The following is a 12,553-nucleotide window of genomic DNA, read 5'->3' on the forward strand; positions in this document are numbered from 1 at the left end:
TCCTAAAATAGCTTTTTACAACTTCTGCAATCTCACGAAGTGGGGCTGTCAGAGACCTGTCAGAACCCTCTGGAAAACCTCATCGTCCCACGCCACCAATCGCAAGATGTCACAAACCATCTGTTTCCAAACAGCAGTGTCACTGCAGTGCATTGTCTGAGTTTATGAGAAAATGATTTAACAAATCAGTGCGTAATTTGTTCCAACTGTTTTTTGAGATGAGGGAGAAGCGTTACAGCATGATTGTTGTGTTTTGTGTTTACGTACTGTTTGTCTGTAAATATTCCCATTCTACTAGGTTATTGTGTCCAACATGTTCAACAGGCTTAAGCAGCATGCGAACGCTCATTAAGCAAAATGGTTTCTGATAAACCAGCCGATGTAGTTTCTTTTAGAGTCACTCACATGCATTGTCACTTGCGAGTACAAAGAAGTCCAGAAATTCCCCCCTTCAAACACACATTCACACAACGGTGGCAGAGGCTGCCCCACAAGGTGCAAATCTGCTCTCCAGGAGTGAATTGGGGTTCATCATCTTGAGTTATACTTCCATTGGGTCAGGCAAAAGGGGAGATTGAGCCTTCAACCCTCCAGTTTCCAAACAGGCACCTCTACCACCAATGCCACATGCAAATACTCATGTACTTCTTCCACAGATCTTCGGGCCTGTGCAGTGCATCCTGCGGTTCAAGAGCCAGGAGGAGGTGATCAAGAGAGCCAATAGCACGCAGTACGGCCTGGCAGCCGCCGTCTTCACGCGCAGCGTAGACCGGGCACTCAACGTCTCCTCCGCCCTGCAGTCGGGCACCGTGTGGTGAGTCACCTCAACTCACCTCACCTCACCGCATCTGTCCTGGCCTCAGCTGACAAGGCTGAACTTTCTGTCGCTCTTTTTTAGAGAATTGCTTGAAGAAGGTCAGTATTACATCATTACATTACATTACATTACATTACATAATGTAATGCAATGTAATGTAATAATAATGTAATAATGTAATAATGTAATGTAATGTAATGTAATAAAGAAGGTCAGTAGACCGAAACGCCGCAGTAACCCATGCAAATGTGAATAGTGTGCAGGAGCTTTCTTTGCTTTAACGTTGGTGACCCAGGGGTTCCACTCTGACCAAGGAGGTTTGCAGGAATTCTTCACTTACTGTCACTTTTTTAAAGAGGCTTTTGGGGCTTTTTGGGGCTTTTTAAGCATTTATTTGACAGAACAGGCTGGAGTGATGACGAGAAATTAAGATCAGATGATCATATCTGTTTTTGAAGATCAAACCTTAAATAAGAGGTTGATGTATAGATGTATGGGTCGTCCACAATTGCTGTATAGGATCTGTCAGTGCTTTCAGCATATGAGTGAATCTTGGCAATGCACCTGACAAGGATGTCTTCAGACCTGAAACTTCAGAACTAGAAATAAATTGAAAAGGATAAATAGCAGCAAGCAGTTGCAGTATCTATCACTGTGTGTGTGTGTCTGTGCGTGTGTGCGTGCCTGCGTGTGTGTGTGTGTGTGTGTGTGTGTGTGTGTGTGCGTGTCTGTGTCTGTGTGTGAAGCACATTCATGTGGTCACCATGTTGGATGGGGCATTTATATGCCAATCATTGTTCCTTCACTCATCCACAGATGTGCTTGCTATTTCCTGAAACTTCACTCACATTTTGGTGATCTTTTTCGATGATCATACTTTCTTATATTTACGAATCAACTATGCCAATGGAAATCTTGTCTGAAAGAGATTGGAATTCATTTCCTTTAGTTAAGTTAAACAATCCACATCTCCTTTGACTTCAGCCGTACGAAAGAGTGATTGTTTATCGTAATTAGGGAAAAAAGATTTACAGTGCCGTGGGAGATGACCTATTCTACAGGAACTGATTGTCTTCACATGAAAATAAACCTCCATTCCTCCACCCTTAGGGGTCCAGAGAGAGAATGGCGAGTGGCGTTAAAGATCACCATCTTGTATTATACTGTATATGCCGAGTCATTATTGTGTTGCTCAATTTCCACTCAATAACACTGTAGATAACATTTCTCCTGCAGACAATATGGTGTCATTTTCTGTGCTCTCAGCAGTTTATTGTTTTTTCCCATTTTTGCCCATGTGGTGTTTCCATTTAACACGCACACAAAACAAAATACACACTCTGTGAGATAAATGTGTTTCTCCTCAAAAATGAGTTAATGAAAGACATGTGGCTGTGGCTGTGTGTTGATGTGTGTGTAATGCTGTCTCATCCTCCTCCCACTGACAATACTATGATGACCAGCATGGTAGTCCTTTTAACCTCCTTAATGTGCGTTGTGATTGATTAAATATCCATCCTCAGTTACACTTTATATTACTGTCTCTGATACACTAATTAGACACAGTGTGACAAGGTACTCTATGTAATAACATGGAACATTACGTATGTATAGTACTTGAATGTTAATTTAGGATTAGGGTTAGGTATGTACTGTACATGTAGAGTGTAAGTACTTAATATTACATGTTGATACAAAAAAAAGTCACCGCAAAATAAATTGAGTGTTACACTCTCATCTCCTCTACATTGTGTTGCAGGGTGAACTGCTACAATGCCCTCCATGCCCAGACCCCGTTCGGAGGCTACAAAATGTCTGGAAACGGCAGAGAGCTGTGAGTGAAATTTCAACCAGATCTACAGTAGTTATGTTCACGCCACTTTGTCGTGCTTGCCATGCTCTGCACTTTGCTCCTGTTTTCCATGGATACAGTAACTGTTTAATTTATATTCAAATCAGGTTTTGAAGAGCCTTTTTTGCCAGCAGCCAGTTCATGTGTGCATGAATATAGAAACTGAGAAAATATCTTTAAAACTGGCACACTGATCAGTTAAATGTGTGTAAATCTTTGTAACTGTTTTCTAATGTGAAATGTGTGTAAATGAAAGGTATGTAAATTTGTGTTGGAAGAAACAGTAGTTGCAGAATTGGCCATTAATTATTAATTATTAATTATTTAGTAGTGTTTTTATTTGTGCTGATCATTACAGTGTGTGTGCGTGTGTGTGTGTGTGCGCGTGTGCGTGTGTGCATGCATGTGCTCTTTTGCGTGTATGCTCTCATGTGTGTATGCGCTTATGTGTGTGTGCGTGTGTGCGGTGTGCGTCCCATTTGTGTCTCGTCCCCTGCAGCGGTGAATACGCCCTATCTGAGTATTCCGAAGTGAAAGCTGTCACCATCAAACTTGCCGAGAAGCTGTGAAAGATGCCGACCAACGGCCCTCAACCTTGACCATCCCAAACCCCCACTCTCCTCCAACCAGAGGCAGACATACCAGACTCAGACAGAAAAAGTGCTGTCATATACAGCACTTGTTCCAGCCAATTCACCTAACCAGTCGATCCCTGGTTAAACCTGCTGAATAGTAAAGTCAACCTGTGTTGAGAGCACTGGCAACAGGATTACACTACATGCAGGGCCGGATTAAGAAGGCCCGGGGCCCCTAGGCTACAGGTTGCTGTAGGCCCCCTCGGAATGCAAATTTAAGAACACATAGACGGCATCATAATTCCTACTCAAGAGGGGTGTTAGTTAGATTGAAAACTCTACCTGACATGGCAGACTGAGTTATCAATACTGCATCTTGTTACATTTCTCCAATTATATTGATTTCCCCCCCCTTTGGCCAACTGGGTGCCCCCTGCCAGGTCGGGGGCCCTAGGCTGCAGCCATATCTAGCCTGTGCATTAATCCGGCCCTGACTACTACTGGAACTTTTACTTACTCTGTCCAGTTTGTCTGCCTCTACTCCCAACACCCCTTTACCCACCCCAGCCACCCCAGCATCGACGCCAGCACTTCAAGTGACTCACCATCCTCCTCATCATCAACCAGCCGCCAAAATGTGCCTTGGTCTGATGGTCTATACCTACTTTTTAACGCCTGCCCATGGCCTAGCTCTAGCTGCCTGCCTGCCCCACGCCTGTGGGGGCTTCCCCTCATGTGTAACCCTCTCTTTACCACATGCAAATCTGCCCTCCTCTTCTTTTTTAAACCTCTGTAGATGTGATGTACAAATGTAAATGTCATTTGTAATTCTTTTTATGTTGTTGACTTGGCTCTTATATAGTGGTCTTTTTTCCTTAAGTCTTTATACTATCTCAGCTATACTGTAACTTGCAGCAAATGAATGGACTGGGGACTGTATATTTTCGGAGAGTGAGAAATTATGTGGATGTCTAAAATGCCTAACGTGTGATAGTGTAATACTCACTGCATCAAATCTATGCCACAATTTATGGTCATCCAGGAGATTGTTTTAAATCATACATGTCATGATGTAAGGCATGCTTTGGACATCTACAGAGTACAGTTTTTTAGTACCAGTGAAAAACTGCCTGTCAATGCATTAGTGTGTAGTGTGGTGACATTTCTTAAAGCTTTAATTAAAATTAAAGGCAGAAAACTGATAATGGTTTATTAAAATTAACTGGTACTGGAAAAGTCAAATGTAATGTGAAACTGGACATTTTAACAATGTCATAAATGTATTTTAATAGTCTGACAACTTGCTGTGTTCCACTCAGCAAAAGATAATAACCAAGTGAAAGTGCTTTTGCTCTTCGCAAAATGTTTGTTAAATGTTTTACCTGCAGAGAATGTTATTTTAACCCAAATGGCTTTTAAAGTTTTTCCATAATTCTTGGAATAGTCATATACTTTTTTGTAAAGTTGTCAAAGTCTTACTTCAAACAACAACAATAAAACAATCTTTTGAAAATAATGTTTTTATTATTCTACTTTGTCTACTCTAACATTAATTTAATCATGATCCATTTTTTAAGCCAGTAAAGTAAAGGCAAGGACCATTTTCAACCTAATGTAGGTAATGTAGGCAGTCCCGAAATCACTGCACTGCAGTAGGCTAGAATTGAATAGTTGCCAGTCACAACAAGTGGTCAAACAAATCTTGACAGAATGTAACAATTCCCATATCCGGGTACTGATACAAAACAATACCGCGGAGCGGCAATGCAAACCAGATGGAAGTACTGGATGAAATCAGGAAGTCAACCCTTTCTCTGCGACAGACAAGTCTAGTTCTACTCTGTAACAACTGGAAGTCGTCGGTTGATGACAACAGAATGGCCAAATGCTGCAATGTCCGTGTAAGTAGTGTGAAATTGTGTAATTTGTAAGCGTCAACTTCATGTGGTGAATAGAGATTTGAGAGATTTGAATTCTCCAGCACCAGCCTACACGTAAACATCCAGACCACTGCATGCTGTCAGAAATGTTTACAACAGACAGCACGACAGAAAACATAGTTAATGCTTTATTACCATTGTAAAACTGTACAACTGATGGAGAAACCTTGCAGTGTTAGTGGATTATCGTTTCGTGATCTTCCGAAGATGTGAGAAACGTCTGCGAGGAAAAATAATTTAAGTCGTTCGGGTTGTTTTCCATTTCTTGAAGAGCAAGTGCCCCCACGTCAGCCTCGTGTCTTCTTGTGAATAAAACTGGTGAATAAAACCGTACATTCGCCTACGAAGAAGATTGCTGGTGCCTATCCACAGAGTTAGGAAGTAAATGTTGCTCTTTTGTGATATTTAGTAAACTTACAAAAATGGTGAAACTATAGTTCTGGGCAGTGTTATTCCAACTGTTTGGGTTTGTCCTGTGTTAGTGACTGTAGTGTTCCAATCCAAGAAAAAGTGAGTCACGTCTGGCCTGGTAATGTCATTGCACTTCAGCAGAGCTATAAAAGTCTTCAGCAGCCTGAGATAGCTGTCCATGGTAGGCCATCTCTTCTGTGACAATGAATGATAAGCCTTACAAACTTTATCTGCCCTAACAGGAGAAAGGTTTGTACAGCTCCCTGGGGAAATTAATTATTAATTTTCAGGCAAATATTTTCACTTTCAATAACCTAGATTTAGCCTAAAATATGAATAATATAGCTCCCCATAGAAGCTTGCCATAGATGTTTGAAAATGCCAAAAATGTATAATGAATATTTTATGTAGGCCTACTGTATTTGAGTTTTGTTTTTAAATTGCAGTCTAGTTGTAAGTAATGATAGACAGGCCTGAAATATTTTTGACAGCACTAGCAACTCACTCAGTAATAGAAGCGTGCGCGCGCGCACACACACACACACACACACACACACACACACACACACACACACACACACACACACACACACACACACACACACACACGTGTATGCTCTATTGTGGTCATCTATCGAATGTTGTTTTCACTCAATAGGTGTATGGGTTGATGGGTTGACAACAGAAGAGAACCACAGGCAGCATAACTGAAGATGCCGAACTCAAGATGAAGAGGATGCTTTGAGCTCTCTGGGGGCCCTTCATACTTATTGAAAGATGTCTTACTGGTCTGTTGGTGTCTCAGAGGACCAAGGAGCCACTGCCAACAGCAACGACAGCAGCAGCAGCAGCAGCAGCAGCATGGGCGAGCAAGATGGTGAGAAGTGATATGCGCTGTTGTTAACACCCACACCCTACACACATCAAGGCAAAGGTCTAACCAAAGTTTTCAAACTTTCTAGAGTTGAGAAGTTCCAATATGGCAGCCAAAGCTGTCATTTCATTGCAAGCAAAAAGCAAGAATCCTAGAACCATGTAGTATGTTATATTTTATAGTATAGTACTATAGTGTTATATTGAATATAGGCCTATATAGCTAAAATGCTACATGTCTGACCTCTATGCCAAAGGTCTACAGTAAGTAGCAGGCTTTATGAGCGGCTCACACAAAGACGGAGTAGAAAAGACCACATTCACATTCTCTTTAAAAAAAAGTTAAATCAGAAAGTTCAATCGAACAGTTCAAGTTTGAGCAAGCCTATGATTGAAACTTGGCTCTCCCACAGCCCAGAACCAAACCTACAGCAAACCAAACCTACTGCATGTGTTTTAGTACTGGCACAGGAAACCTGCTGTTCTGGTATACTATCAGCAGAAATGAGAACTGAAACGAGGAGACACTGTAAATAGACACTGAGGGAGATTGCTGCTACCCACTACAGTGGAGGTTTGGTTTGGTGTGTTCACAGCAATCTCCCTCTCACTTTTTTGGCACAATTTCAAGCTATTTGTTGTGGTGCTTTGTGATCATTTAACTCGTTAATAAACCTTGTTATAAATGTCCTGTTACCAGAATAGCAAGGACCAAGCCGTAGTGTATTACTGAAGGCCTTGTGTTAAGTCATACAGTATGTTAGTGTAGTACAGTACTACTATGGTAGCTAACTTCTCAGTTGCTACGTTTACATGAGACATTTCATTCGGAATTAACTGACTTTAAGTTTTTAAGTTTTAAGTTTTAACCCTTTAAGACACGGCTTTATAAATTTGTTGTTACCAGTATAGTAATGACCAACTCGTGGTGCATCACTAAAGGGCCTATGTTGTGTCATAGTATTGTAGGACTATGGTAGTTACATTTCAATGACTATTACAACGTGCCACTGGAGGTACGGCGCGCATTAAGGGGCTACGTCCTCTTTGAAAATGTCAAGTAAACACCTCTTAATTCAGAATTAAAGGAAAGATGAAAGTAAACCTGACGGAACTATTTAATTCTGAATTATTAATTCTGAGTTAAAAACATCATGTAAACGTAGTGAATGACTGTTACAGTGTTCCACTGGTGGAACGGCGTGCATTACGGGGCTACGGTTTCTACTCTCACAACTAATAGGAGAGGTGGAAGCCAACCCTATTCTGACACGAGTGGTGTAGAAATACTTAATTCATCCAGGGAAAAATTAAACATAATTGATTCTTGCTCTAAAAAAAACCTTTTACACTTGAATGCCATTTAACCAGGCTAATCCAGAGTATAGTATACTGTGTAGAATAAATGATCAGAAGAGATTCCCTGATGTGGTAATTTTAAGTATTTACCGCATTAACTCATCGAGCCACATGTGCACACGTCGTGATTAGGCTATACATACTGTATTATACTCTTTTATACTCTACCATACGATACTATACTATACTATACTATACTATACTATACTATACTATACTATACTATACTATTGTATGCACTCAGTATCCAGTAGAGGGGGTAGTTCCTGTCCAGCCAATTGTGTCAATAAAACAGTCGTGAGTGACCACCAGTGAAAGTAGTGCTTGCCCTGTACAGCCAGGCGGAACAGAGAGCAGGGAGGCAGGCAGCGCAGTCAGCTACTCAAGCAGGCAGCGCAGTCAGCTACTCAAGCAGGCAGCCGGTCAGCTAATTAGTCAGGCATGTAGACAGAGTAAGAAGAGCCTATGGGTTTGTGCAGCACCTAGGCAGTCAAGCTAGACAGTTTAGATTAGAAGGCAGGTAAAACGAATGCAGCTCGCTGGATAGTTGCCCACGTGCAAACAGCCAGGCATAGCAGGCAGCCAGTCAGCTTATTAGGCAGGCAAGCAGAGAGCAGAAAATCTAGGTTTGTGTGGCAGTGCGATAGTCTAGTTACAGTTAGCCAGACAGTCAGAACAGAACAGAACAGAACAGCCATGCAGGCAGGCAGGCATGCAGGGAGGGAGGTAGGTAGGCAGTCAGAGAGAAGAGCATGTGGGATGATGTAGCAGTCAGGCAGGCAGTCATAGTCAGTTTAGCAGGCAGAGCAGAGCAGAGTAGGCAGTCAAGCTAATTAGGCAAGCTAGCAGAAAGCAGAGCATGTGGGTGGATGCAGCAGTACCCAGGCAGCCAGGCTAGTCAGTTAGGTAGGCAGAACAGAGTACACACTATAACAGGCAGGCAGGGCAGGGAGAAGAGCATGCTTGTTGGTGCGGCAGTCAGGCAGTCAAGCTGGTTGGCCGTTTAGCAGGCAGAATAGAGCAGAGCAAAGCAGGGCAGGCAGGCAGCTATTCAGGCAGGCAGGCAAATAGAAAAGCATCAATGTTAGGTACATCAGAACAGACAGCCAAGAGCCTGTGTGATGTTGTGGAAGCGCAGCAGAGCCAGAGCAGCCCACGCCTTCAATCACGCTGCATAAAGAGGCTACTGTGCTAATCGGCTCCAGCGCCGGCTAAGCCATCTGGCGCAAGCGTGCCTGTGGAATAAGGCGCTGGCTGCCTGGCTGAGGTCATTCACATATACAGTACACTTGCACATACAGCACTGTTGCTAGCCCTCCTCTCCTCTGCTCTCCTCTTCTCTACCGTCCTGTACCAGTGGGCTGGACTCGGGAGGAGAGGAGAGGAGAGCGGAGGAAGCAGTGGGGGGTAGGGAAGGGTTGGGTTTCGCTCAGCAGGGGCTGGAGGTGGGGATGGGAATGAGGTAGCAGGAGGGGAGGGGTGTGGGGTGGGGAGGGAGATGGGGATGAGGTAGGGGGAACAGGAGAGGAAGGGAGGGGTGAGGTGGCTGTCTGATGGGGGTGGCGGAGCAGGCAGGCGGGCAGGCAGGCAGGCAGGGGAGGCAGGCAGTGCAAGCTAACCTTGCCATTAAGGACAGGAGGGAAGAGCGTACTCCAGTAGCAGTAGCACACATAGACATCCTCCCCCCCTCGCTCTTCTTCACTGGTGGGATGCTGAGAGGTATACGGGAGGGAGAGGAGGAGGCATGGCTGTGATTCCACCGCCATAGGGAACCCTTGTTTTCATTCATACTTTATTATGCTGTCGGAGTTCTCTACTTAAAGCACACACACTCGCGCTGTGTGTGGCACCTGGGCTGTTGAAAAGGAGTGTATCAGTCTGGTGTGTCATGGAGGAAGCAGCGAGGCTCGGATCTACTATCACAGTATGACAAGGTATTGTAGCCGACGTGCCCGTGCATGCGATGGGATGAGATGAGGGGGAGACACACTGTCAGTCGTAAGAGCACGCTGCTTGTTTGCTTTCACAGCCTGTCTGTTCAGGATTTGAGACGTCTTTGTTGTGGTTCTGGATGCTGTTTGGTTTAGTTATGCACATGTAGCTGCCAGAACATGAGTTTTCAGTTGAATTTGACTATTTTGAGTTTCCTGTGGTAGAAAGTATCAAGGAGATTGTTTTCTCTTAGAATTCCTGTGGCATTTGTGTGGCTTAGCTGTGAGTTTGGGGAGAAATGTGTATTGTTGTTTTTGTTGTGGCTTGGCGAATAAGGAAATATGTGAAGTCAAATAGTACACTAAATGGTCAGAATTGTTATTTAACTAGATGAGTTGTGGGGTCGTGGAGGAGTGGTAATGCTTCAGTCCCTTATCAGTCTATTGGTGTTGATGTGATCTGCATGTGATAGTAACTCATCTAGAGTGGCTGAAGATATCAGAAGCGATCATATATCAGAAGCTTAATATAGCTAGGTGTCTATTTTTAAACGAGATAATAATAATAATAGGTCAGGGGTTGTGCTTACTCCCTATTGTTCATAAAGAGGCAGACTGCAGTATAGGTGAGTCTTGACCAATAAGCAAATCGACAAGGTGATCACTTTTCACAGTTCTTGTTTTTTTGTTGTTGTTGCCAGTGATGTGTTAGTTAGTCAACACGTGTACTCAGACAGCGAATACGTCAGACCACATCATCCAGTTGTCTAAAGGGTGGATCTCAACTCTTATTCTGAAAACATTCACCCACCAGCATTTCTTCTCATAAGGTGCTCTTGATCAGTTGATGCAATCAACAAATCCAACAAATAAGCAGATTTATTTACTAATGAGGCTGCTAGAACATCCGGGCAAGACCAACAGCAGCATTATTAACTAACCCCTGTATCAAGGCCCTTGGAAAGCACCGCTCGTCCAAACTCTAATTCCTTACTTTGCACGTTCCTTCACATGCATTTTTTAATTGCGTTCTCAAGTGTTTTTATCCCACTGGGTTTTCCCAGTACTTTCAGTTTTTTCAGTGTTTTTTTTCCAGTACATTCACTGGGTTCTTTTTAGTAGGTTCTTGCTGTAGGTGCTTTCAGTGTGTTATGCAGTGCTATTCCATTGTGTTCTGTCAGTTCTTTAAGTGTTTTATTTTCAGTGGATTCTGTTTGTGTGTTCCTTCAGTAGATAGATATTGTTTTTTTATAGATTTTTTTTTTGTCTTTTTAAGACTTTATTTGACAGGACCGTGTGAGAGGTGGACAGGAAGTGAATTGGGAGAGATGGGGAGGGGTCGGCATAAGACCCGGGCCGGGAATCAAACCCGGGTCAGCCGCATGGCAGGCGAGTGCCCTACCGGTTGACCACGGCAGGGCCAGTAGATAGACATTTCAGTGCTAAAAGCCCATACGGTCCTCCTCCCTTGGGCAGGAGAAAGGAAGGTAACACCGTGAGGTGATTTGGACAGATGCTCTCTCCTTTTTGGACTCACCATCTGGAAGCTGGTTGGTGCCACAGATGCCATGTGCTTCCGTAATGTCAACAGCACTCTGCAAGCCCCACTTGCGGTTTAACAAATCTCATTACCACGCCACCCGTAATCTATTTGCCACGAAACGCTAATGTTCCAGAGATGAACGGGGGATGTTTTTTTAATGGGATTTACTCCCTTTAATCTACAGCCCAAATGGGGGAGACTCCAGTGTAAGTGATGTCAGGGAAACGATGATGAGCTTTGACTTGGATTAGATGTGTGTGAAACTGATCTCCTTGTGGCGCTGATGGGGGTGTGTGTGTGTGTGGGGGGGGGGGGGGGGTGTGAAGGAGAGAGGGGGGGGGGTATTTATGAGAGGCATCATCATCTCTGCCTTACTTCCAACCCCACTTCAGTAGACGTGGCTGTACTTAACAGCCTAAAAGTGTTTTTGAAATGCACAGCCCAACCCTGTCTCATTCCTTAACACTAAGATACACGCCGTGCTGTCGACAATGCGTTCAAACAGGGTTTTCTTTTTTGTTGTTTTTCTATTTCAGTTGCTTTTAGGACTGAAACAGATGAATTGGCGTGAACTCCTGTTTGATCTGTGAGGTTGTGTCGGCAGTAGCTTCACCAATAGTGGGGCAGAGGTATTGATGCAGTGCTTGCCTCTCGGCTCTGTACTGGGCTAATGGTTACTGTCCCTGAGGCTTTCTCAAATAGCCCATCAGACTGGGCCAGACTGATTAATTATTCATACAAGTCCTCATATTAGCAAGCAGTTTCAGTAAAAAAGAGTCCTACCCCCCCACACACAACCCGTATCCTCACTCTCCCAACAACCACTTTTCAAGCCTACATTTCCCTTGTAAATCCATGCACTTTCCCTTTGTAAACCCATTCAAAGTGGTCTTTAACTTTAGACTCTGAAAGAGGAGTAAATCATTTCAACTGATGTAAAGTATATATGAGTTAAATTTGCATGTATTTATTTATGCATACAGTACTCTAGTCTACTCTGCATCCGCTGTGTGGGCATATCGCAGGTGAATGAATTAGTCAGATTTAATCTGTAGGAAGATGAGAGCAACCTGAGAACAACCTCACTCTCTTTTCTCCTTGTGAGCTAAAAAATAGCGTCAATTTATGCAGTTGTTGGTGCTGAAAACACCTTTTCTGTTGTGTGGGCTTATGTGCATCCCTATCTCCATTTTCTTTTATATATATATATACAGTACATGTATACAGTATATACAGTGAGTCCAATATGTAT

At 43.3% G+C, this 12,553-nt stretch overlaps 2 protein-coding genes across 3 annotated transcripts in view; both read left to right on the forward strand.

Moving 5' to 3' along the window:
* aldh1a3 (aldehyde dehydrogenase 1 family, member A3) overlaps positions 1-4,760 on the forward strand; it is a 21,559-nt gene extending 16,799 nt beyond the window's left edge. Inside the window, exons 11-13 of the mRNA XM_063187735.1 lie at positions 657-814; positions 2,577-2,651; positions 3,169-4,760. Of these exons, the coding sequence (XP_063043805.1) occupies positions 657-814; positions 2,577-2,651; positions 3,169-3,238 (303 nt within the window). The 3' untranslated portion in view covers positions 3,239-4,760. The remainder of the gene's footprint in view (positions 1-656; positions 815-2,576; positions 2,652-3,168) is intronic.
* Positions 4,761-5,034: 274 nt separating this feature from the next.
* The window catches only part of lrrk1 (leucine-rich repeat kinase 1), a 113,103-nt gene continuing 105,584 nt past the window's right edge, over positions 5,035-12,553 (forward strand). For both annotated transcript variants that reach the window (XM_063188833.1, XM_063188834.1), the window contains exons 1-2: positions 5,035-5,145; positions 6,254-6,472. In XM_063188833.1, coding sequence (XP_063044903.1) covers positions 6,373-6,472 — 100 coding nt within the window. In that variant the 5' untranslated portion in view covers positions 5,035-5,145; positions 6,254-6,372. The remainder of the gene's footprint in view (positions 5,146-6,253; positions 6,473-12,553) is intronic.

This window comes from Engraulis encrasicolus, chromosome 22 (assembly GCF_034702125.1).
Source record: "Engraulis encrasicolus isolate BLACKSEA-1 chromosome 22, IST_EnEncr_1.0, whole genome shotgun sequence".
NCBI lineage: Eukaryota > Metazoa > Chordata > Actinopteri > Clupeiformes > Engraulidae > Engraulis > Engraulis encrasicolus.